Source organism: Camponotus vicinus, unplaced genomic scaffold (assembly GCF_025532165.1).
Source record: "Camponotus vicinus isolate PSW18456_S1 unplaced genomic scaffold, iyCamVici1.0 SCAF_1, whole genome shotgun sequence".
NCBI lineage: Eukaryota > Metazoa > Arthropoda > Insecta > Hymenoptera > Formicidae > Camponotus > Camponotus vicinus.
In genome coordinates this window covers 125301-152111 of record NW_028141945.1, presented here as the reverse complement: position 1 = coordinate 152111, position 26811 = coordinate 125301, and the positions used below count along the sequence as shown (strand labels likewise).

Below are 26811 nucleotides of genomic sequence, written 5' to 3'. Positions count from 1 at the left end.
AAATACTATATAGCTATGAGCATATGATATAATTGAGTTTTATTATACAAAGAGAAAAAGAGATTATTGTTAGCAAATAGTGGCAACATAAATTTTTATATGTCTAGTAAGTTTATATATAAAGTAAGCATTATGCGATATCGATTGATTAATAAGTGCACAGTTATTTTTTTAACATAACATACTCTTAAGATAAATAATATTTAATTTAACGCATGCATATTGAATTAATGAGAATACATATAAACGCATTATTACATGACATTTCGAGGCTATTGTAGATTCTGAGTTGCACTCAGAACTCGCTGGACAACAACCGCAGTAACGTGAAATATAATACAAGCTACACCAGCCAGTCCTAAGCTCAGCCATGCGAAGCGGGCAGCCAGCAGCTAAGGAACGCAACGTACGAATCAGATTACATCTTGCGTTGACTGCTTATCTTTATTCTTCACCTTACATCGCCTCGATTCACCTCATTTCGCTTCAGTGACCAACCTTTCGATTAGCGTCTTATAACATGACGTCCGAACATGATTATATGAATAAAAATTCTTGAAATTTTCGTATATATTGGCAAAATTTTTCAGAATTAAAATAATTTTAGGATAATTAGATTAATCACGAAAGATGGAAAGAAATTAATACATATAGTATATAATTTTCTATAAAATTTATATTAGGAATACACAATATATTCAGAATATATATAATATATATTCAAAATACACAAAACATGTGCAAGATTGAAGATTACTGACATACATAAAAAGTAAAAAAAACCTTAGCAAATAAAAATTTAATATTCTTTCAAATGCCTCTTGCATATTTCACTAAAATAAAATTATTATGGATTAATTACATCAATTATTCTAGATTAATTACAAACAATTTCTGTAATATTATTTTGCTTAAAAAGAAAAACAGATATATGTATATTCTAAGTATACATATATATGCATGTACCTAAAACTAAATATTAATCATCCAATCATTACAAATACAGAACAATATATATACACATACACACACATATATATATAATTTAAAATTTTTCTTATTTCTATTATTTATATCTTAATATCTTATTAATGTCAATATATTAATGCATTATTCAGTATCTGCACCAGAAGTTTGTAAGAAAACTGGAGTTTGGGCGCTCTGTGCAACTTGTATCAATTGCGGTTGAGTTTGTATAGGAGCCGTTTGTATTATAATTGGTTGGTTGCTCCCACCTTGTACTTGCATACGAATCATTTGTAATTGCTGGGGAGTCAACTGAATCTAAAAAGAAAGTGATGAAAAATATGTAGAACATGCAAAACATGAAATTAGGTAGATATTTTATAAAAAATTTATATTTACAGGTATTTGTTGAATTTCACCACTAGGAGTGACAATTTGCTGTACGATTTGTATCCCACCAGTCTGGGTAGTGGGTGTTTGCTGCGCTTGCTGCAATTGTATAATTTGTTGACCAGACGACTGCTGCGGACTTTGAACCGTAACTGTTTGAGCTGTACTTGTATTAGTAGTCTCCTAAAATTGATAAAATTATAAATACACATATCAATATAATATATATGAAATTTATATGAATTAATAAAAATAAGAAACAATATACCTGTTCTACTGGACTACCAATATTAATAGTCTGAATTTGTCCACTAGAAGGTTGTACAATCTGTATAGGTTGCGTAGTACCACTACTGCTCTGTACACCCTGATTTGCTGAAGCTTGTTGTTGCGCCAATTGAAAATAGTAATGAACCTGATCAGAGTTCATAGATGTACGTACAGTGGCCTCATTCTGTGCTTTGCTTTGTTTTATTTCATCTCTAGGCACTATATCTATGAGAAAATCAAACTGATCATATTTTGTAACTGCCATTGCAATGTCATTCCTCTGTAAAGTTCTTCTTTTGTTGTCCTCTGTATGCACCCAAGCTCTGAGAGTCAATTCGTGTATAAAAATCTCTGCTGCTTTAGCAAAAAGCATGGGAGCTTCTGCACTTATCATTTTAACATCTCCATCCAATTTCATAATCTTTTTTATCCTCGCCAGTGGTAAAGATTGTGTTTTAAGGTCCATCTAAAAATATTTATATGTTAAGTATTGAAAAGGATTGAACTTATTGGATTATTATAGTTTTGTTGTAGTTTACTATAGATTTACTTACAGTTGTAATATTTTTTATTTCTTCCATAACTTTTGGCCAGAAATGAGTCAATGCTTGTTGGGCTTCAGAATTGCCCGGCGAAGCAATTTGTAGATCTCCATTTGAATCACCTTCTATTTCACTATCTTGATTTCTGAAAACAACAATATATAAGATTTGCAAGTTTGTTTTGGCTCTATCATTTCAGAAACAAATAAGGAAAAATAGAGAAATATATGTAATTAAGTCAGAATTAGATTTATTAATCTATCAGATGTATTATCTTTTTTTTTGTACACATGGTATACATAACTGTTAATTTTAAGATATATCAAATGCAAAAACGTCTGACTTAAAAATGATAGAAGTTTACTTACGAATTGAGGAAAAACACAGACATTTTTGCAGCTGTTGCTTGTTTTTATACAAAAGTATTATTTGATTATATTGTTGCAAAAATTACAAAATATATCTCGTAGTCCATAACGTCGCCTTCTTCATCTTTCTTTGGTACAAGTATAATATAGAGTGGAAAATGAGTGAATGGTTTTCCGCGCATGCGCGATAGTGTGAAAGTGTGTTCAAAAATCCTATCCGTAAAGCCCGTATTACACTATAGGTTGAAGGTTATCGTTTGCGGTTGGGATTGACCAATCAGGGAAAAGCAATTTGCCGACCGGCTAATCTGATTGGACAAAATTCCAACCACAACCGAACCCGCAACATTAACCAATCACAGACATTTCTTCTGACAAATACAACAAAAACATCAGGGTGCCTATTACGGTTCTTGAAGCGAGGTGAAAATTACAAAAGTGAACAGATTTACTAGATTTCGACAAATGAAATTGTAGATACTCTAGTAAATTTCCTCACTTTTGTTATTTTCACTTCGTTTCAAAAACCGTAATAGGCCCCCAGAAATAGGCTGCGTTCAGCAGAAAAAGCTGCTTTACAACTGTTGTAAAATTTGTGAGCCTGATTGGTGTATGCTCTTAATTTTGGCTGAATCTAAGGCCCATATTCTGAATCCTCTTTTATCGATAAAAGTGCTTCTAAAAGTGGCCTGTAGCTAATGGTCCATATTCTGAATCCTCTTTTATCGATAAAAGTGCCTCTAAAAGTGGCTTATAGCCAATCAGAAGGCTTATAAGCCACTTTTAGAGGCACTTTTATCGATAAAAGAGGATTCAGAATATGGACCTAAGAGTATACACCAATCAGATTCACGAATTTTACAACAGTTGCAAAGCAGATTGTCCTGCTGAACGCAGCCATTGGGTCTGTTCTTTTCAGCTGCACTGCTGCACTAGTGCAATTAGTTAGAGTGAAAGAAAGTATGTTTGTCTCAGAGAGAAGAATGAGAGGTGTCATGGCCCGCTTTTAGGTGATCCCTGAAAGCGATACGCCCTCTGTGGACCTTAAAAACGTGCACCTAAACTACGAAGCCAAGGTGCACGAATGTTCTCAGAGGGTAACATATAAGGTGCACAATTTTTGGTTCTATTCCGTGCTATGTGCACAAAATGTCGGTAGCACCAGTGCTGTATAGCAAGGTGCTTACAATATCAAATAAATTTTAATATAAATGAGAAATGACGAATTTGCGATCCTCTCACACTCTCTCTCTCTCTCTCTCTCTCTCTATATATATATATATATATATATATATATATATATATATATATATATATAATTTTTTTTTTGATATATGAATTTGCAATGAGCAGCGACATATTTTTTCTTAAGAACAATTATATGTTTTTTTTACATTAACTGATTCCTCTTATTATTCTATGCATAAAATTATTAAAGTAAAATAATCGAAAAATGAACATTTTATCAGATATTTTATAATTTATATAAAATTATGTCAACTTAAAGAATCAAATATCTCGTTAACTGTTCAATTTTTGACTATACTATCTTTATAACTTTTTACACGGAATATTGCGAAGAATCGATTTATATAAAAAAATTAGGATGGTTCCATTAAAAAATATGAAGATAATCTTGAAATTTCTAAAACGCTTCCACTTACGAAAACAATATTACTAGCATATCATGGTCCTTTTAATCGTACAATTTTCGTAATTACAATTTTTTCATATCTGTAAAAATAGCGTAGATATTTCAAGTGAGCAAAGTTTTATATACATATGTGTGTGTGTGTGTGTGTGTGCGTGTATAGCGTATACGAGTTATGTGAGCAAGCGAGAAGGTAATAAGAGAGAGCGAAATGGCAATAAGAGCGAACGAGATAGCACGAGCAACGAAGACTTGGAAATAGAGTCTTTCTTGCAGCCTGGCATACTATTTCTCTCTCGCTCGCTCCTATTACTATCTCGCTCGCTTCTGTTATTGTTTCACTCGCTCTTACGTACTCATATACTGTCATGCTCATCTCGTTATCAAATCTGCCGCTGGCAAGCGGCCGATGACAAATTATGACAAATAAATAAGTTAATTATTTTAAGATATATTTATAAGGGTATAGAAATAATTTTAATGGAATAATGAAAATTTTGCGATTAAAATAACAAACACGGTATCAATCAGATAAACGTAGTTAAATATATAATCAAAATTTTTATTATCAGACCAATTAAAAATTATCCGATTTACGTCGTGTTTGATATCATTTTAATCGCAAAAATCTCAATAATTCATTAAAATTACTTTCAAATGGATAAAATAAAAATTAGGAGTTTCAGTTTTTATTTTATAAGATGTTTACATTCGCGAGGAAGCCGAGTCCGCTTATCTTTACGACCTGTCAAGTGCGAGAGCGACAGCGAAACCGCGAGTCGAGAGCGAGCGAGATGACCTATCATCAAAGAATTCCGAAGTCTCTTACAATCGGCTTCTTCACTTCCTCTATCCATTCGCAATTTACGAGATTATAAAGTAAAAACTGAAACTTTTATTTTTTATTTTATCGATATGAAAGTAATTTTAATGAATTATTGAGATTTTTGCGATTAAAATGATATCAAACACGACGTAAATCGGATAATTTTTAATTAGTCTGATAATAAACATTTTGATTATATATATTTAAATACATTTATCCGATTGATACCGTGTTTGATGTTATTTTAATCGCAAAATTTTCATTATTCCATTAAAATTACTTGCATACCCTTATAAATATATCTTAAAATGATTAACTTATTTATTTGTCACAATTTGCCATCGGCCGCTTGCCAGCGGCAGGCTTGATAACGAGATGAACATGACAGTATATGAGTACGTAAGAGCGAGTGAGACAATAACAGAAGCGAGCGAGATAGTAATAGGAGCGAGCGAGATAGTAATAGGAGCGAGCAAGATAGAAATAGTACGAGCAACGAGGACTCGAGCTCGAGAATCGGATTTTTCTTGCGCGCTATTATTTTCCTCTCGCTCGCTCCTATTACTGTCTCGCTCGTTCCTATTATTGTCTCGCTCGTTCTTGTTGCTGTTTCGCTCGCTCTCGATTCTTGGGTCCGCTTATCATTCCGGGCTATCTATCACGACTGCCAAGTGTGACAGAGAAAGCAAGACCATGAGTAGAGAGCGAGCGAGATGACCTATCATCAAAGAGTTCCGAAGTCTCTTACAATCGGTTTCTTCGCTTCCTCTATCCATTCGCAATTCACGAAAATGTAAACATCTTATAAAATAAAAATTGAAATTTTTATTTTTAATTTCATCGGTTTGAAAGTAATTTTAATGAATTAAAGAGATTTTTGCGATTAAAATGATATCAAACACGACGTAAATCGGGTAATTTTTAATTAGTCTGATAATAAAAATTTTATAATTATATTTAACTAAATTTATGCGATTTATATCGTGTTTGATATTATTTTAATCTCAAAATTCTCATTATTCCATTAAAATTACTTTCAAATGAATAAAAAATGCATTTAATTTTTTGACATATATTCGTGAATATTATAAATGAAGTCTCGTGTAAGAAACTTCGGAATCTGCGACATTGGGAATTTTTTCATTATTTATAATAATTTACGACTTTAAATTGCCATAAAATAAAAACTAAAGCTTTGATATTTTATTTGATCTTTTTGATTAAAAGGGATTAATGAAATTTTTGAAATTGAAAATTATTCTAATAAAATATTGAGTTTAATGTGATTTCAATCGTAAAAATCAAATTAATTCTAAAGTTATGTTCAGTAAGATAAATTAAGTAAAGTACAATGCAACATTTTATACAATGTAGTCTTATTTTCAAAATTATAGTTTAAATTAGACACTATTAATTTATTAAAATAAAACTATAATTATGAGAAATTAAGAGTTTTATTATATACATGTACACATTGATTTTTACGATTGAAATCACATTAAACCCAATATTTTATTAGAATAATTTTCAATTTTAAAAATTTCATTAATCCCTTTTAATCAAAAAGATCAAATAAAATATCAAAGCTTTAGTTTTTATTTTATGGCAATTTAAAGTCGTGTATTATTATAAATAATGAAAAAATTCCCGATGTCGCAGATTCCGAAGTTTCTTACATGAGACTTCATTTATAATATTCACGAATATATGTCAAAAAATTAAATGCATTTTTTATTCATTTGAAAGTAATTTTAATTGAATAATGAGAATTTTAAGATTAAAATAATATCAAACACGATATAAATCGCATAAATTTAGTTAAATATAATTATAAAATATAATTATAAAATTTTTATTATCAGACTAATTAAAAATTACCCGATTTACGTCGTGTTTGATATCATTTTAATCGCAAAAATCTCTTTAATTCATTAAAATTACTTTCAAACCGATGAAATTAAAAATAAAAGTTTCAATGTTTATTTTATAAGATGTTTACATTTTCGTGAATTGCGAATGGAGAGGAAGCGAAGAAACCGATTGTAAGAGACTTCGGAACTCTTTGATGATAGGTCATCTCGCTCGCTCTCTACTCATGGTCTTACTTTCTCTGTCACACTTGACAATCGTGATAGACAGCTCGGAAAGATAAGCGGACCCAAGAATCGAGAGCGAGCGAAACAGTAACAAGAACGAGCGAGACAATAATAGGAGTGAGCGAGACAGTAATAGGAGTGAGCGAGACAGTAATAGGAGCGAACGAGACAGTAATAGATGCGAGCGAGAGGAAAATAATAGCGCGCAAGAAAAATCTGATTCTCGAACTCGAGTCCTCGTTGCTCGTGCTATTTCTATCTCGTTCGCTCTTATTTCACTCGTCCTTCTCGCTTCCTCACGTAACTCTCGCATCGCTTTTATGCATATATACGTACATACATATGTACATACCACACATACCCCCACCCACATATATATATATATATATATATATATATATATATATATATACACACACATACATCTTTATTATTTAGAACTTTTATTCTTAAGAAATGTGTACGCGTTTTACATTAAAAATAATATCAAACTTTCTCTCTGTAAATATATAAATTATTTATTAATAGCCTAATAAAATATCTTATTTTCAAGTGTTGTAATCATATAATGAATAAATTTCTATATATATATATATATATATATATATATATATGAGAGAGAGAGAGAGAGTCATACAAAATTCATTAAAATTTATTTAATATACGTAAGCGCAGGCGGGCCATGACACCTCTCATTCTTCTCTCTGTTTGTCTCTTTCTAACTTATTGCACTAGTGCAGCAGTGCAGCTAAAAAGAACAGACCCATTGACTTGTAATGTAAGCAAAGTGAATACTTCTATCATACACGTGCTACATGTGTTTTAAATTCATTTATTAAAAGGAAACAGTTCTTTCGAGTCTCTTCTCTCCGCTAAAAATGAAGACCAAACCGACTCGTCATAAGAAAACGAACACTTTTCAGGTATTAAAATTGAAAAAAAGGAAACTAACCTAAATATTTATTGTACAAATATTTATTAAAATGGTTGAAGGCACATTAAATAAAAAAAAAAAAAATATTCATACAAATATTCATCTATTAAACATGATTTTTTTCTTTTGCACAGTTCAAACCGTTTTCCGAAAGAGTGGCGGAAATCAACATCGATATCTATGACTTCGTGCGGAATAAAAATAAAAATCGCGAGGAAACCATAACTTATTTTCATCAAACACTAGAGAAATGGAATTCTCTTAACTTAACTGATGGTTATAGCGCTTTTAGGAAGCAAGTGCGAGACATCATTACACTACCTCAATTAGTTTACAAAGAGCAATATGTAGTCGACACGCTCATGGAATATCTGAAGAAACGGGATCCCTTGTTTCTGCAACCTATTCTAGAGTAAGTATTAGTATAGAAGATTGCATAGATATATGTATCTATATATTTCATTGTTTTTACATTTGTACGATTTGTTGTTTCTCATAGATTAGTAGTAGCCATAGCAAGAGATCTTCAAGGAGATTTTTACGAACGGTATTTTTTGGCATTCTTCTCTGAAATAATCCATTTATTACAAACGAAAAATGCAGAACAGATAGAGTATGCATTTAATACTATGGTATATCTGTTTAGACAGTTGCGGCGATTTATAGTAAGAGACATAAAATCTGTGATCCCTCTATTATTGCCATTATTATCTGACACACAACCAGACTACATAAACAAACTTGCTGCAGAAAGTTTTGCATTTGTAGTTCGTAAAATCGCAGATAAAGATAAAGATGAATTTTTTAAAAAAATACTAGATATTTTGAAAGATAATCCAGATGATATATCGGGTTATGGAAAGTTATTTTTTGAGGTAGTGTTTGGTGTTGCAGGGCAATTCCACTCTTGTGCCGAGCAAGTGTTATTGATTTACTTTAATACTTTGCAAGACCAATCTGTTAATCAAAGGATCGCTTATGAAGTATTGAAAGAGATTGTAGTATGCATACTGCAAAATGTACTTCCTCAAAAATGTGATATTATGTTGGATGTTATTTTAAAAATGATAGATAATTTTATTGAAAGTTCAAAGCAACCGTTGGAGTCATCTGATAGAGAACACACATTAATTCTAGTCTTGCGTCTTATACATATCATTATCAGTTATAAAAATGGAAAGTTTATAACTGATTCTGTATCTCTGATAAAGAGATTCATTATTATAATGAATACATTAGACGAGGATAAGATCCTGCGAGAGGTTTTTAATGCATCTATTGCTATTCTCTTAGCACCCAGTGTAATATTAACGCACGAAAATTCGAGTCAACTGTTATTGAACATTATGGCAGTGGACAATACAGAATTACTGTACTCTGCTGTTGAAAAGTTAATGTATAATTTTTCATTTGAGATCTTAGTCTTACCTCGCGCATTGCGACGCAGTATCTCTATTGGATTTGACAGCGAGACGTTGCTTCTCTTTGCTAAAATAATTATTAAGAAAGCATCACCTTGTCTTAATGGCATAAATTTGCCCAAGTGGGAAAAATACGTTCTAGATGTGCGAAATATCAGAGCTGAGAATATCGATTATTTCTTATTGGAATTGAAAACATTGTCTACTAATAATGTTTCGCTCGATGCAATGAGGCTATTGATAATTTTACCACATTTAAAACCCTTGCATGAAGAATTTAAAACTGTATTAAAAAATGGATGGTTATTTACCTATCAAAAGATGTTGGAATACGATAGTACAGAAGATATTGCAAGTATCAATAGAACTAGTTTTATATTTTTATTAATACTAGAATCGATAATACATATATTAGAGCCAAGTGAGCTTCACGAGTTTTTTGTAAGCTCTAATATAACAATAATTGATCTCGTTAACAAATACGATAACAAATACATTTTGAATGCGATAGATCTCTGCTTAACATATTTCAGCACTTCAGAATATCATGCGAATTATATCAATTCCGCATTTTTCGACACATTAAATAACGCTGTAGTAAAGAAGCTGAATTCACCGTACAGCAGTGTTCGCTTGATTGTAGCACATCTGTATTCTTTATTTTCAAACGTTGAAGATTTGAGAAGATCTTCGATACAAGATAATAACAAAACTGCCATGGAACTTGTCTACTTGGCGGAATGTGAACCCACGACGGTAGACAACTATCGCACTAAATTGTTTCATTTACAAGCCTTAGAATTCCAGAATTACGCGATAGTTAATTTAAATCCAAAATATTACGAATTTCCATTACGTTGCTTGATTGGTAATCTGTACGTCAATTTCTCTCTACTCTGGGAACCTATAAGTATAGTTATAGCTAGTTACGGCAATAGAGAGTGTTCACAGTTTTGGCCAACGTTTCTGGCCGAATTAACGTCTAACAATGTGCCAAAAATTGAATGGAAATCATCGTTCGATTGCCACGTTATCTCCTCGTTGGAGAGCCGGATAGAGAAGCACGCCGACAAACCTGATTTTGAAAATTACAAGAAACTCCTCTGGAAATGTATAGCGCATTTCTCGCATTATGCCGAGATGAAGAATAGAGATTTAACCGGACTGTTTATCGATTTTGTAAATACAAATTTCTCTAAATCCAACTCCGAGGATGGCAAGTATTGTAATATCGAGAAGCGTAAGGATGTAATAAACGCGAATAACGACTCGAATGACGAGAACGAAGAAGAAGAAGAACGGATTGAAATGATAAAGACTGCTCATGCAGATATAAAGAGTAGAAGTGACAAGGTGAAATATTTGCTTGCTCAGCTAGAGGTATTTGAAAAAGTGCTAAATCCAAGAATGTTACATAGAGAAGCGGAGATGTACCAGATTTACTTGGACCTACTTTCTTCGAAAAATACCGACGTACAGAAAGCCGCCTTGAATTGTCTCTTTGCGTATAAGCACGAATATCTTTTGCCATACAAGGAATCGCTATACAGTCTGATAAGCGAGAAGAATCTGAAGAACGAGCTCGCGCGTTTTAAACTGGATCGAGAGAGCAACGTAATCAAAGAGACTCATCGCGAGAATCTCATGCCAATAATATTGAGAATTATTTATGCGAAAATGATTATGAAGACCGGCATGAGAACTGGTGGGAAGGCCAGTGGATTAGAACGGCGAAAGATGATATTGCGTTTCTTAAGCGGAACGCAGGAGGACGAAATGATCATATTCGTCCAAATGGCCTTTCGACCCTTCAAATCGTACATATCGCTAGAGATGGAGGACGAGGCGTTCGACTTGAAGCGGTACATCGAAAAAATCATGGACACAACCGACCTGAGTAACGTTATTCCACCTAAACGCATGCAAAGCACCGTGAAATTGTTAGCGATAATGATGGAAGAATTCGGCGGCAAGATGTCAACGAGATTATTGCCGTGTTTGCTCAGGATGTTAATCTGCATTTTGGCAGAGGTGACCGGAATTCTACATAAAACGGACGAGGTTTACCCGGGATACCTGCCAGCGGTTAAGAATGTGCGCACGAGTTGCATAGATATATTGACCAGATTTTTCAAGCATTTCGAGGATTACAATTGGAAGCGACACGAGATTGATGCAGTCTATCATGTCGCGATATTTCCTTGGCTACAAAAATTACCGGTCGAGGGTATACACAGTCCCACGGCTTTGTTGAAGCTGTTTATGGCATGGGGTGAAAATCCGCGATATCATCCGTTGTTTGCGAAGCATCGAGAAGACGACGAGTCGATCACTCCTCTCCCTTACATCGTGCAACTCCTCTTGAATCCCAAGTCGCATCAATCTGTCGTTAACGCTATTTTATTAATTATTGAAAATTTGCTGACGCTACAGGATTATGAACAATCCAACAAGGATAGCATGCAAGTGGACGTACCGCTTTTACCAATACTGACGAATCTTCTTGATGTGGAGAAAAAGGGTGTACTTCCGAATGGAATCAATTATGGTTCCGCTGTCCTTCTACCACACATTCCTCGCATTTTGGAATTTCTTAAAAATAAGCTTCAGAGATCCAATAGAGGTCTAAACAAGACCGAATTGCTCATATTATCGCGAATATCTGAATATGTCATGGATGCTGAGACTTGCGATACAGTGTTGAAACTGATACTGCCTATCCTAGTCAAGAAAGCATCTAACAACAACAAAGAAATCGTTATAGAGCTTTTGACGACGGTGATGAATCTTATAAAAATGGCAAACAAGCCAGAGATTTACCTGCGTGACCTCGCACCGCTAATGAGCGTTGTATCAGACGTGCCTACTCGCAAGCTTCTTCTGCAACTATACGGTGCTATCACCGAAAGATCCTCGGAAGAATATCGCGAGACGATGATGCATGATCGCGATGTTCTGATAGCGCTCAATGCGTGGGATAGAAAATGGATTGATCAACCGGACTTTGAGAGAAGATTGGATGCTTTTGACGAGATCAGCAAAATGACCGAGAGGAACGCCATCACCCTGGAATTCGGGGTGACTGTGATACACAATTGCTTCTTCTTCTTGAAGACTGCTTCGGATTTGGCGATAAGGGATTGCGCCGGTCAGTGCTTGAAGCTCGTGGGATGCAGATTAGCGAAGGAACACTGCAATAATTCCTCGAACAGACGTTATCTGATGGACGACACTATTCTGGCGCTTACGAGGAAAGGAATTATGAGCAAAAACGAGAATATTCGCCTTCAATCAATAGCGCTTTTAGGATGCATGGCTTTGGAATGCGCGGATGTGCATCCTATCTTGCGGGACATGTCACTGCTCGTCAATCCTACCGATCGCGAGGTCGATTTCTTCGAGAATATGCAGCATTTGCAGTTGTATAGAAGGGCTCGTGCCTTATTAAAGTTTTGTACACTAGCCAAGACACTACGGAAACCATTCAATTCTCGAACCTTGACGCAATTCATTCTTCCCCTCTGCTCGACGTATTTATGTAACGAGGCTTTCATTAATAAAAATAGCCTTATCGATGCCGCCATTGATACTGTAGGAATTGTGTGTAGATTTTTACCATGGCATCATTACGAGATTATCTTGAGGCATTATTTAAATAAACTAAAGAGATCCGTGGAGTTTCAAAAACAACTCATTAGGATAGTGGTAGCGATATTAGACTCGTTCCATTACGATCTTTCAAAGTATAAAGAAGTCCAACAAATTACACAGGTCGAAGTTACTTTGGAGAATAATGCCACTTTGATCGGTGAAGAGAAAGTTCATGAAGCGATCAGTGAAGATGTCGAGAATAAAGAAACTGAAGAAATACTGGAGGAAGCATTAAATGATGAGAACGTCGAGAATGTCGAAGAAGTAGAACAGGACAATGAAGCAGTTAAAGAAGATTTACCGATAATCGAAAAACAGACGTTACTTTCGCACAGCGGAGCGAAGAAAGTGATGTTCAGTATATCGAACAGTTTCTTGTCCCAGCTGAATCAAGTCATTATAGCCAGGACGCAGCAGGACAGCAGCCATAAGATTAACAAGAAGACAATCGCGTTCGAAACGGAGGAAGATGATTTACTGAGAGTTCCCATCGCTATCGCGCTTGTTAAATTATTACAGAAGATGCCCGGGAATCTTTTGGATGCCAACCTACCGGGGTAAGTGTTTACGATAATATGACTTTTGTCTAATTTAGAAACAGACAATACTTGTGTTCCATCTGTTCTCAGTTGTATAGAGATTCTTATATTCTTTTTTTTATTGTATTTCAAAATTACTTCTTTGAAATAGAATTTATTTGAGTATAAATCAATGTTTCTATAAATAGGACTAAAGTTTCATTGTTTAACTTTGATAATTATACATATACATACACTTTTTCTTTTTCAGAATTTTTATGAAACTGTGTACATTTCTTAAATCGCGCATGGAATCTATTCGACGTACGACTCGTAAGACACTTCAAGAAATTATGATAACATTAGGACCAAAATATCTTCATTACCTATTGAAAGAAATGAATACATTATTAACAAAAGGTTTCCAAGTGCATGTTCTCGCGTATACAGTACAGTCTGTATTAAATGCATTAAAGCCTTATTTCCAGAAGTTTGACATTGATCGCAATCTACAAAGTATTTTATCTGTAAGTACAATTATAATTACAAGTTGTAAATATTATGTGTTTTACATCTAAAATCTTGCATATGTATAATATTTCTAAAATATTTAATTATATAACATAAATTGTCAATATATTCTATTAATCATAAATTATATGACAAGATATATCGATGTAATATCGTTATTCAATATTCAACTCTTGATTCTTTTCATTCTCTATTATTATTATTCAAGCACGAAAAAATTTCGAATATTTTAATATTTTAATATTTATATTCTTAACAAAATTTATTTAATTATCAGAATTTTTGAAATATAAAACTATTTTTTGTCAATATAAAATTTTCAATTTTGAAGAAACATTTATAATCCTATATTTGTAATATATTTTTATCGATGCAATTAGTAGAATACACTTAAAATTTGATCGGATTTTTGTATCTTAAAATAATTATTTTTACATAGGTATGTAAAATCGATTTATTTGGATTAACTGCAGAAGAAAAGGAGATAGCTGGTATTGTTAAAAATGTATCAGAAGCAAAAAGTACCAAAAGCTTTGACATTTTGCATATATTAGCAGAATATATAACGGAAACTTGTTTACTGGATTTAATCATGCCATTGAATGAAATGTTGATGAAAACGCACTCCTACAAAACGATAAATAAAATTACGGAATGTCTCCAAAACGTAAGTTTAGGATTGGTGGATAACACTTACATACCACTGGAACAGATGCTCGTATTTCTCTATGGCATTACCTCACAAAGCTTACCAGACTCAACACTAGAAAAAGATAACAAAAATCTTGAGGAAGAAAAAAGTCCGAGATATCTCGAACAGCAGCAATCAGATTGTTTCATTATACCACCGGAACCCAAAAATAGGATGGGTATTAAAGCTACAGCGAAAATCACTAAACATGCCAATATTCATGTAATAAAAGAATTCGGTTTGACACTGTATCACATATTACTGAAACGAAACAAAATCTCCTGTATGGAATACAAATCTCACTTGGAAGATTTCGTGCCAGTTTTGAGCAATTGTCTAAATTTTGATCATGTTAAGCTATGTACTGTGGCTTTAAAGTGCTTAAGTTGGATGTTAAAGATGGACTTAACTTTGAAATCCGAGTTAATATCGGGAATTTGTACTTCCATGTTCAAAATCTTGCATACATATGCTACTGCGGAATTAAGCAAGGGAGACAACTTCGATCTCGTGAAGGCCACATTCAAATGCATGTCTGTGATTGTTGAGAAATACAGGCTCGATAAAGAACAATTGAATCGTCTTTTCTATTACGTGGAAAAAGATCTGAACAACAACGATAAACCTGCTACTGCGTTTGCATTACTCAAGATCATAATTAACCGGAAAATATTTTCGCCTATACTGCACACTATTATGAAAAAAGTCGTTGAACTGAGCATCCTTGCGCAATTGGAGGATGTTAGATCGCAATCACGTGCTTTATTCTTGTCGTACTTGATGAAATATCCGCATACAGAGAAGCATTTACACGCTCACATTGATTTGTATCTAGCACAATTCGAACATGAGGGTCAATCAGGCCGATTGAGCGCATTAAAAATGATTCACACTATCATCAGGAATTTTCCATCAAAACCTTTAAGTAAATTATGCGAAACGATATTTATGGACGCAAGCTTCTTAGTAGTAAATGACGATGATCCGAGCTGTCGAGAACTTTCTGCGAAATGTATAGAAGAATTGCTTATCCGGATACCCACCAAAAAAGATAAACTATTCAGGTGGACTATTGACTGGCTAAATGATTCTGACATAGAATATCGAGAAATGGGGGCAAGAATATGCGGTATATTTGTGACTACTGAAAAAAAAGAGTTTGATTCACGATTTGATCAATTTTTGCCGTTTTTATTGAAGCAGTTTCATGAAAATTTCCCCGTTTCCGATAATGAAGAACCTGGCAAATTGGTCAAGCTAAACAATGATAATTTAGAAGAAAATTCCAATATAGAGCCACATGTTATGGAAAGATTACGAGATTTACACATTATCCAAGTCACATTCTTGTTAGTAAGGATAGCAGAACACACGTCATTTTTGACGAATGAAAGATACAAAAATTCGGTCGATATTCTTACTGGTAAGAAACCTTTATTGAAATGAATAGATATTTTTTTTCAGCAAGTATACATATATATTTTATTTTATTTTACAGAACATTGTCAGTCTTTGTTGGGTCATCTACATTATTGGGTTCGATTAAATGCCACAAAATTTATTGGATATGTCTTGGAATCGACTTCTGATAATATTGTGGAAATTTTAAATAGTTCGAAGAATACATTACAAGGATATATGTATTCAAGTCCTCTATCTTTAAAGCGTTTAGTTTTAGATCTAATAGATCAACTTTATCCAGATATGACATTTGAACCTTTAGCGGATCAAGTTGTGAAATGTTTAATTATCATTGCAAAAATATTTACGTCGATTAAAACATCTGATGTGCAAGACAATGGTTTATCTCTATCTTGGCTTATCAGAAATGTGAGAAAAGCTATTAATGTAGAAATAACACAAGCTCCTAAATCAACATCAGTAGTAAGAATATATTTTTTTAATAGATATTACCTAAAAAAAATTTTTATACACAGTGTAAAAAAATTATGTGAATTATACTTTTCAGAGAAAGGCAGTGTTTAAATTTATTGCTGGTATAGTAATTAAAATTCCTATGGAATATTTACACGCGATACTTTTTAGTATCATGTCTCCATTGGTACGAGAGATAACTATAACAGGAGGAACTAATGTTGAATTATGTCAAGTTGCTAAAGAAGTAGTTTCTCTGATTAAAAAAGCTTTAGGAAATGAACAGTATATTAAATTATTAAATCGAGTGCAACAAAAACTCGATATTAAGAAAACAGAGAGGAAAAAAGCTCGTACACAACAGGTAAATTAACTTATTTATATTTTTATATTTGTGATTATTTTTGAAATATAGAGGATATTTATAAACATACTTTTTTTTTATAAAAATGTAATATACGTAATATTCATTACAGTGTATAGTGGCTCCTGATATAGCCGCCAAGCGCAAATTGGCCAAACAACAAAAAAAGAAGAAATCAAAGAAAAGGAAAATTGACAATATAAAAGAAAACAAAATAATTAGAAAACGCAGAAAAGTGGATGAACTAATATGAGTTGAAATGTCAATTAAAAATTTTTATTTACCAAATTTTCGGTTTGGGCAGCGTCGAGCCTCCTTCTAACATCCTCTAAATCTTTGCGTACTTGCGTCACTTTTTGTGCTTCCTGTTCTGCCGATTCTCGTCCCTCAAGTAATTCCTGCAATCGTTCTTCAGCCTTCAATGTCCGGTGTTCAGATTGTCCTCGTAATATCTTCAGTCCTCCCAATTCTTTGTCAAATTCAGCTTTCTTTATGTATAATAAATTATGTTATCAATAAGATAGATAATTTTTATTGTCATCATTGTGTTAGATACATATCTTCCGAATCAAACTAATACGTTCTTCTCTCAATTTTGAATAAACATCCTTTAGCTTTTTAAATTTTTCCTCTATTACTTCATTTTTTCCTTGAAAAGTTTGATATATGTAAATAGAAATATAGTATATAATTTTTTTAATAAACAAAAACAAATAATAATAATCATAAAGAATTAAATTAAAATTTTACCAACTTTCTATTTCTTGAAATTTTTCTAATATAATCGCTTTTTCCTTCATTAGCTTTTGACAAGCTTTTGAAAAAACCGCTTAATAACAATCGAACGTAATTGGTTCCTACTTTCAGATCCGACAAATCAGCGTCGAATGTTACAAGAATTTGACGCAACAGTTTTCTCTGCTAAATTAGTGTCTCCGCACATGCTATAACCTAAAAAAATTCAGTGTTGAATTAGGATGAGTAATATTTATATATGTATTACTCATGAAAAGTATTATAACAGCTACAGTTTTTAATTACAATATTTTACTCATTTATTTATCTCGTTAAAACTGACGAACATTTAGTTACAAATTTTAGATGATATGGTAATGAATCTGATAAATCTTTATATACACATATTTGTATTGTTATATGCAATTTAGTATTGATAATTTTATCTTTATGTGTGATTACAGATTTAGATATATTATTTAAATCTTTAAGATATTTGTACACAAATTTTTCCTTTACCTGTATTGGTGATTTTAACATTCAATATTTAATATACATCTGCTGAAAATGGTACAAGCGAGTGAGAGCGATATCTTAACTATAGGCGGAGTCTTGAATGATTCTGCCAGACCTTTAAAAGAAAGATTCCGAGCTCTATTCACCCTGAAAAACATTGGTAATGCAATGGCAATAAATCAGATCAGTACATGTTTTAAGGATCAGTCGGCGTTATTAAAGCACGAGCTTGCATATTGCCTGGGTCAGATGAGAAATCCTATAGCGATTAATATCTTGACAAGTGTTTTGGAGGATCTATCGCAAGAACCGATGGTACGTCATGAAGCAGGTATGTGTTTAGCTTACATGAATCTTTCATTTGATTTTTAGTGATTTGTTTTGGAACAAATAAAGAAAATATATATATGTGTACATCTCTATGTCTATAATTTGAACAGGAGAAGCACTGGGTGCTATTGGTGAGCCAAGTGTAATTCCATTATTGGAGAAGTATCGTAAGGATCCTGTATTGGAAGTAGCAGAAACCTGTGAGTTGGCCTTAGATCGGCTGAAATGGTTGGAATTTAACAATAATACAGAGAATTTGCAAAAAAATCCATATTCGACCATCGACCCTGCACCTCCAATGGAAATAACAAATGTGGATATTTTAAAGGAAATTTTACTGAATGAAAGCAAGTCACTATTTGATAGATATAGAGCAATGTTTTCACTGAGAGATTTAGGCACCAAGGAAAGCATCCTTGCACTTACTGAAGGTAACATTATTTTACATAGGCTTACATTATTTTAATAGGGAAGAAAATGGTAATATGGAGTAGTAATTAATTTATACGATGCAGGTTTGAAAGCTGGTAGTGCCCTGTTCAGGCACGAGATAGCGTTTGTACTGGGACAACTTCAAGAAGAGGTGTCTGTGCCAGGATTGCGAGCATCGTTAGAAAATACAGAGGAAAATGAGATGGTGAGGCACGAGTGCGCGGAAGCCTTGGGTTCCATCGCTACACCTGAGTGTTATGAGATATTGAACAAATACCTCAATGATAGTAAAAGAGTCGTTCGCGAAAGCTGTATTATCGCTTTGGACATGTGCGATTATGAGAACAGTTCGGAATTTCAATATGCAGATGCATTAATCAAGCTTCCCGCGTGAAAATATTCTTTCTCTCGTCTTTAAAATGTGTATAGTATTGCATATTTATTACATTTCGAATAAGAAATGAAATGTAAGTTATTCTTTTCAACAGCCGTATGTATATTTTCATTCAATCCGACTTTTTAAAGACATGGAAAGCTAACTAAAAAGATTTTCTATTATAAATGTACATATTCTTCTTATTTCCTCAGTCTTAATTTCCTAATATTAAGCTGTTTTTGTGCTTTTAATTTTTATAATCTGTTTTTATTTAACTCAAATTATGCGAAAACTCTAATTATAATCGTGAAAGAAATTTGCTGTTACATAAGATGATTTTTTCTCCAAGGAAACGGTAAAAATTGGCAGATTGAAATGCAGCGATGTATGCGGGTGTACCGCTAATAGTAAATGTCTGATAAGACGCGCACGATACGAACCGGGCATTTCAAGCGGAATCGATCAATCACGTCACGGTCCAATGTTTTTACATTCGCCGTAAACCTCATTTATGCGAATCATTTCTCTATAATCGCGTTTGTAAGAATGTGTGTATGCCTAACGTTAGCTATATTCCTCTAGCGGAATTTCGATATTGTCGGCGCTCAATTTCATGAATATCGCGTGCCGCCTCGGGTATTCATTGGCATACAGTCGTAGCTTTTATTACTGTAAACACATAGAAACCTTTACGACTCATATAGTCCGCCAAGATAAATATTTCTCAGTTCTGTTACGGCGTCAAGATGTCGTTTAAATTGCGTTATGTAGGGAGAAATTGTAGAAATAAAAGACATTTCTCCCTGATTCGCCGAAGGAAAGAAGCTTGACTTAAACTGAATAATGAAACGATTAATCAGAGTCTGTAAAGCAAGATTGACGCGTTGTAAATATTGGACAAGAAGGATATAGCTCGTCAAATCTTCACCATCGCGAGTATACTTGATTATGTACTTTATTTTCATTTACAGACGAAAGGATTTATAAAATAGACGCGATACACACATTCAAGCGTCATTTTATCAAATAACATCACAATAAAATATTATCGCTTCAATGTCGCGTGTACCTTTTTTTTCTTATCGATTTTAATATACTATTAATATATCCATTAACACGTATTAAAGTATAAAAATAATTAATCAATCGCGAAAGCACGCGCCAAATTTTCTCCCGCTACGAGACTTGTCCTGTCATTAAGAAGACAGTTTAGGATAATGATTTATTTTTGCGATATATATTTTGTGTCTCTCAAGGTGCTTGTTATATGCGACGCTATCGCTCGTTGTAAAGTATAAGACGATTCTCGCCAAAGTGGGGGATAGGGGGATGGACGGGGGTGGTCGATATTAACCGCGAAGCACCTTCCTTCGCGGAGAACGCGATGGCAATAGTCACATGCCGGCCGCGATCGAGTACACTCGCTGTGTATTGGCGTGTCCCTCCGCTGCTTCACCTAAAGTAAGCGCTTCCTTTCTTCCCACACATTAAAAATATTAATTACAATAATTCGCCAAAGATTCGACGATATCAAGAAAAAAAAAGTAATATTTCGGCAACATTTATAGATATTTTATCAGCTTGTTTTATCAGATATTTTTGTAAATATTTTTTACTTGTTATACAATTGCAAGTGATGTACGAAATATTGAAATATACTCGGTCCTATAATTTTTTACAGAGGTACATGTAATTTTCTTTAAATTAAAGTTACAATATTTTTCGTTGATGTCGTCGAATTAATGAAGAGCAAACATTTTAAAAATTCCATACAAAGTTTTTAAATGCATATTAGAAATTGTTATATTTTTGATTAATATCCTTCCCCTTCCCTCTTGATGTGTAATTATAAGAATTATAGATATAAGAATTATTTTGATTTTTTTTATTGTCCTGTTTCCTCATCATATAAAAAATTTTTTAAAACATAATTTAAAATATCATGAATATTGTATAATAAAGAAATATTTTGTTTCTGCAATGTTAAATATTTTGCGAAGATTATCTTTTTATATGTATGATATAAAAAGAGAAAATTAAAAAAAAAATCGTTTTTTAATTGAATACAAATTTTTGAAATTGAAGAATATTTAAGGCTTTAGACTTTTTCTCCCTTGTTTCTCTGAAATTATAATTCCTTAATTTAAATGATTAGGAATAGCGATAAAAAGAATAAAAAGAAAATGATTAATTATATAGTCGATCTGTAATCAAATGCACAAAGAGATAAAATTCAAAAAATTCGTAAAAATTTTTGCAAAATGAAGTTTTGTCGATTCTTGCGAATTTAAAATAGCAAGTTATATATCTCGATTAATATTAATAAGTCAAGAAATATTTCGTTATTTTTAAAATTATCGATTAAAGCTCGCATTACATTGAAATTTATAATTATCTTAATTATCAAGTGGGTCTCTTCTCATGGGTCTCAATTCTACAATTTCGATGACCGCATGTATAATACTTTAAGAAATACAAAATACGCACGTTCTTTCCCTGGATTATGCAATCGCTTTTCGTGTGTACTACTTTTTTACATGGAGTTCGTGTCGTGAGAGATTTAATGATAAACTTGGCGGTTTTCCTCTTGCGAGACCGCTGTTCGAAATACGTATACTTTCGTGGATATGAGTATACAATGAGTGCATAAGAAACGAATGACATCTCATGTGTTTGATATGTTTTGATCGGTCTTCCTTATTTATGAGATATTCATTCGTGAAATATGCATCTCGACTTTCGGATATACGAGATTGGCTGTCTTTGTAATGTCAATCGTGAGCATCGTACACCTCTCGATATGCCGGAAGCAAAACAAACGTCAATCATTCACCGATTCCGGAAGGAAATTGTCGCGAATAAGGAATCGTGCAACGTGCTTCGACGGACGTTTAGGAGGAAGGAGATTTGACATCTTACAGCCGAATAATATCGAGAGGGTATTGTAATATAAATTAAACGTAACGCGATTTGCGCGGCACAAGTTGCATGTTTCTCCGCCGACATGTGGTTTCCCGCTCTTTTGACGTCATAAGCTGATATATCTGCAAACACGAAGCCTTTAATTTCATTCGTTTAGCAAACATGGGTCATTTTTATATTTAGCAATTTTAAATTTTTTGCGGAATATATGTTCGAATCGTGAAAGCAAATCTCGTACAACGTTGGACAAAATTACATTTGCCGTAATTTTTTGAATCACGGTAGATTATAAGAACCAAACACGAAGCCTTTAATTTCATTCTTGTTTAGCAAACATGGGTCATTTTTATATTTAACAATTTTAAATTTTTTGCGGAATATATGTTTAAATCGTGAAAGCAAATCTCGTACAACGTTGAGCAAAATTACATTTGCCGTAATTTTTTGAATCACGATAGATTATAAGAAACAAACACGAAGCTTTTAATTTTATTCTTGTTTAGCAAACATGGATCATTTTTATATTTAGCAATTTTAAATTTTTTGCGGAATATATGTTTGAATCGTGAAAGCAAATCTCGTACAACGTTGAACAAAATTACATTTGCCGTAATTTTTTGAATCACGATAGATTATAAGAACCAAACACGAAGCTTTTAATTTCATTCTTGTTTAGCAAACATGGGTCATTTTTATATTTAGCAATTTTAAATTTTTTGCGGAACATATGTTTGAATCGTGAAAGCAAATCTCGTATAACGTTGAATGAAATTACATTTGCCGTAATTTTTTGAATCACGGTAGATTATAAGAACCAAACACGAAGCCTTTAATTTCATTCTTGTTTAGCAAACATGGGTCATTTTTATATTTAGCAATTTTAAATTTTTTGCGGAATATATGTTTGAATCGTGAAAGCAAATCTCGTACAACGTTGAGCAAAATTACATTTGCCGTAATTTTTTGAATCACGGTAGAGTATAAGAGTCATCGCTTCGATATTACGTGTCGATCGTTAAATTGCATACTCCTATGTTAGCATATCCGGTCTTTACAATCTTAGTTAATTAACTTTGTAGAGAAAATCGATCTATCCTTTCCTTCCTTGCATTACTGTTATCATCATTACTGCTATTCAGTTTTAAACCTTGGACTTTTTTTCGCAATATATTAATATTACACAAGTGTAAAAATTACCCATACATTTTAAGTCGAAAGTTCAAAGGTAAAAATTTATACAAATATATCAATAGAGTTTTATGCAACTTTATGCAATTTCCGGGAGTTTGTTTTTCATTTACATGTCGTTAGAACCATCGATGAGCGATCAGGCGTTGTCGGATTCGCGATCGCGGGAGATGATGAAGGATAATCGGTGGTTCCTGAGGGACGAGACGTAGGGGGATATGTCCGGTTGCTTGTCATCATCTATGACAGGATCGACAGATGCGGGGCCCCTGCAGCCCCAGGAAGACCCCGTGCCGCCGTCGACCTACGACCTCAGGCCGTTGTCAGAGGGCAATGGCTCGTCGGCTCGACGAGGCAGTCGTCATCGTCATCAACCGCGACGTAGGATGACGTCCGCCCCGCCGTCCGGACAGACGATACAGCTGACTCCACTTTGGGAACACGTAGTACGCGTTGACAGCGTAAAATCTAACGTTATACTTTATTTTGTCTGATACTTGTATCTCTATTTTTAAAAATTATAGCATTTTTTTCTCAATTTTACACTATTTTTTCTCGATTTTAATTCTACAAATCACGTCTATGACACGTGTTTCCTCCGGCCAGGTGCGTACGCGTAGGTTTCCATCCGAGGTTGACACGCAGGCCACCTTCGTTGAGATCTCCGAGAGACTTCGAGACCCGGAATGGGAGGTGCGCCAGCACGCTCTGCGGGTACTAATGGACGTTCTACCGACGTTGAATACCGATGCCGTTGACAAGGTCATGCAACCGGTGGTGCCGGAGCTGATCAATAATTTGGGGCATCCAGCGCCGGCGGTACGCAAGGGTGCCTTGGACGCGCTGCGGGTCTACCTCGTTCACACCCCCAACAGGGACAGCGTGGTCAAAAATGTAAACATCCGCAATGCGCTAAAACAGAAGTTTTTCTCACATTTTTCCAATATCCAATTAAATTAATATGTGCAATTATTATACATCTAAATTTCTCATCTTTTTTTATTTTATTTAAAATTTTATTCTATAAATCTTTTTTGTTAATCGAGGGAAAATGCTCGCCCAGATAATTTCTAGGAATATTATCACTGTAATTTTCTTTTCACTATAAATATGTAGATAGATTTTTAGAATAATCTATTTATGAATAAAAATTAAATTTGAAATTTTATTCTATAAATTTTATTTTGTTAATCGAGGGAAAATGCTCGCCCAGATAATTTTTACGAATATTATCACTGTAATTTTCTTTTTACTATAAATATGTAGATTTTTAGAATAATCTATTTCATGAATAAAAATTAAATTTGAAACACGCGAGTTTCTAGATCTCTTTCGCGATTTTTCACGAATTTTTTTTATAAATAATATGTTACATACCGAGAAGTATTTGTTACAGATCCTTCACGATGGCTTGAACCGACCAGATGCTCACAATCCATTTCAGACGAACGTGACGACGGGCGTAATTCTGAGCGCACCGTTGCTACTCTTTCCATCGTCTAATAGTCCTCCACCGACTACGCAGATCCTCAAAGACGCCACGATCGCCTTCGCCGCACGGTTGGTCCAGGTACCGCACCAGGAGGCCGTTCTCAAATCCCTCATGAAGATTCGCGATGAGGTCGGCGATGAAGAATTCGAGAGCTACCTGGCGGATTACGACGACAAGCTGAAGAAGAATATCGATGTTCTTTCCAAGATTTATAATATCAAGCCGAGCAAGAGGAAGCGAGAGAAAAATCGCGCGCAGGATATCGTAAAAGCTGACACGAAGGAACGTACCTTGAACAAGTCTTGGGATAGCGACAGCGACACTTCCGGTATCGCCGAAGAGGAGGACGAGACGTCGAATATACCACCAGCTAGAGTCGTTTTGGAAACCGAGATCAAGTTCAATGAAGAGACAGCCATCACGATGACGATTCTGGAGGAGAAGGATGAGGACGAGAGCGAGGCCGACGGAGCCGGCAAGGGCGAGAATCCGTCGTCTCCGGATAAACGGAAGACGCCCAGACGCGTCCGCTTTGGCGGTGAGATCGTCAAGCTGAGGACACCTGACAGCGACGAGACAGAATCGATCGACATAACGCCTAAGACGAGGATCCCGCTTCCCGTGTCGCCGGCCACCAAGATGCCGGAAACGACCCGGAGACGACCTTCGTCGCAACCGTGCAGTCCCCATGCGGGTGAAAAGCGGAGATCGAGGAGGGTTTCCAGATCGGCCTCCAGCAGTCCTAAGAGGGAATACACGCACAACGCGCAACTGAGTCCTAAGAAGAGTATCCTTACGCGGACGGATAGTCCCCTCATCATTATCGACCCTGTAACGGAAGAAGCTAAGAGAATAAAAAAAGATAGGAGAAGCGACGAAGTCTCAGAGGATAAAGATTCTTTTAAGGTAAACGGTAGTTCAAAAGAAATTAATGAGACACCGAAGAAGGAAGATATCACAGCTCAAACAACTTTGTGTTCGACAAATAAAGAAGAGAAACTGACAAAGAACAACGAAAATAATCGAATAAAGGATGAAAATAACTTATCCAAGGTAGCTCAAGTTGCAGCAGCATCCAAGAATGTGTCCTCGAAAGGAGAACAAGAAGATAATAATGCGGGCGCGATTGACGAGAACGTTTCCGAAACTACTTCGCGACGAGAAAAAAATTCATCTCCGACCAAGCTATCGGATCCAAGTGGTCAAAAGACGATTAAAGAGAGTAAGGACGAAGTGGAAAAAGGACGCTCGAACGAAGACGTGCGGAAAACATCGGAAATCAATTCTGATTGCGATTTTTCCAACAATCTCCCATTCGGATCGCCGATTAACAGTGAATGCGAGTCGCGAATAGATCGCCTGGTCGGCGGTGATTTTGTCGACGATGACGAACGGGAGGAGGGGGTGCGTATTTTCGGCTCGATTACGGACGATCGGACAAAGTACGACGACGGCGAGGTCTCCGTCAGAAATGACGACGAAGGACGAAGGAGACGCGGTCAATGCTTCGACAGGAAGAGCGCGTCGGAGGGAAACGGAAGTGTCACCTGCAGCAGCAGCGAAGGCGAGGGTAAACCGCGAGAACCCAGCTGGGAGGAATTGGGCTTGGTTGATCAAGAGGTGTTGGACGATCTGCACAATAAGGTGAGTGGATTCGAAAATATTATTTAATAAATTAATAAATACATCAAATATTTTATATATATGTATTGCAAATTTATTCTAT

The 26811-nt window shown here is 34.4% G+C and overlaps 4 protein-coding genes across 5 annotated transcripts in view; 3 read left to right on the top strand and 1 right to left on the bottom strand.

The window, feature by feature from the left end:
* Positions 1 to 656: 656 nt before the first annotated feature.
* On the bottom strand, positions 657 to 2676 carry Nf-yc (nuclear factor Y-box C). Its single transcript, XM_083100132.1, has 5 exons — positions 2537 to 2676; positions 2181 to 2313; positions 1625 to 2092; positions 1366 to 1539; positions 657 to 1284 (listed from the first exon to the last, which is right to left on the bottom strand). Exons 1-5 carry the CDS (start codon positions 2557 to 2559, stop codon positions 1111 to 1113), a joined length of 972 nt encoding a protein of 323 aa, XP_082956258.1. The 5' UTR covers positions 2560 to 2676; the 3' UTR covers positions 657 to 1110.
* A 5167-nt stretch (positions 2677 to 7843) lies between these two features.
* Positions 7844 to 17634, top strand: LOC145967249 (small subunit processome component 20 homolog). Its single transcript, XM_083091957.1, has 8 exons — positions 7844 to 8032; positions 8178 to 8455; positions 8543 to 13672; positions 13905 to 14160; positions 14604 to 16278; positions 16354 to 16739; positions 16825 to 17094; positions 17207 to 17634. The coding sequence occupies exons 1-8, from the start codon at positions 7988 to 7990 to the stop codon at positions 17345 to 17347; spliced, it is 8181 nt and encodes a 2726-aa protein (XP_082948083.1). The 5' UTR covers positions 7844 to 7987; the 3' UTR covers positions 17348 to 17634.
* Positions 17635 to 17856: 222 nt separating this feature from the next.
* Nero (deoxyhypusine hydroxylase nero) lies at positions 17857 to 19673 on the top strand. Its single transcript, XM_083092086.1, has 4 exons — positions 17857 to 18203; positions 18294 to 18676; positions 18786 to 19106; positions 19191 to 19673. The coding sequence occupies exons 2-4, from the start codon at positions 18397 to 18399 to the stop codon at positions 19499 to 19501; spliced, it is 912 nt and encodes a 303-aa protein (XP_082948212.1). The 5' UTR covers positions 17857 to 18203; positions 18294 to 18396; the 3' UTR covers positions 19502 to 19673.
* A 65-nt stretch (positions 19674 to 19738) lies between these two features.
* Positions 19739 to 26811, top strand: part of LOC145967257 (uncharacterized) — a 32595-nt gene continuing 25522 nt past the window's right edge. The window contains exons 1-4 of one of the 2 annotated variants that reach the window (XM_083091968.1): positions 19739 to 20944; positions 23717 to 24039; positions 24200 to 24487; positions 24990 to 26729. In XM_083091968.1, the coding sequence (XP_082948094.1) occupies positions 23812 to 24039; positions 24200 to 24487; positions 24990 to 26729 (2256 nt within the window). In that variant the 5' untranslated portion in view covers positions 19739 to 20944; positions 23717 to 23811. The remainder of the gene's footprint in view (positions 20945 to 23716; positions 24040 to 24199; positions 24488 to 24989; positions 26730 to 26811) is intronic. The other variant, XM_083091977.1, reaches the window with a different exon arrangement.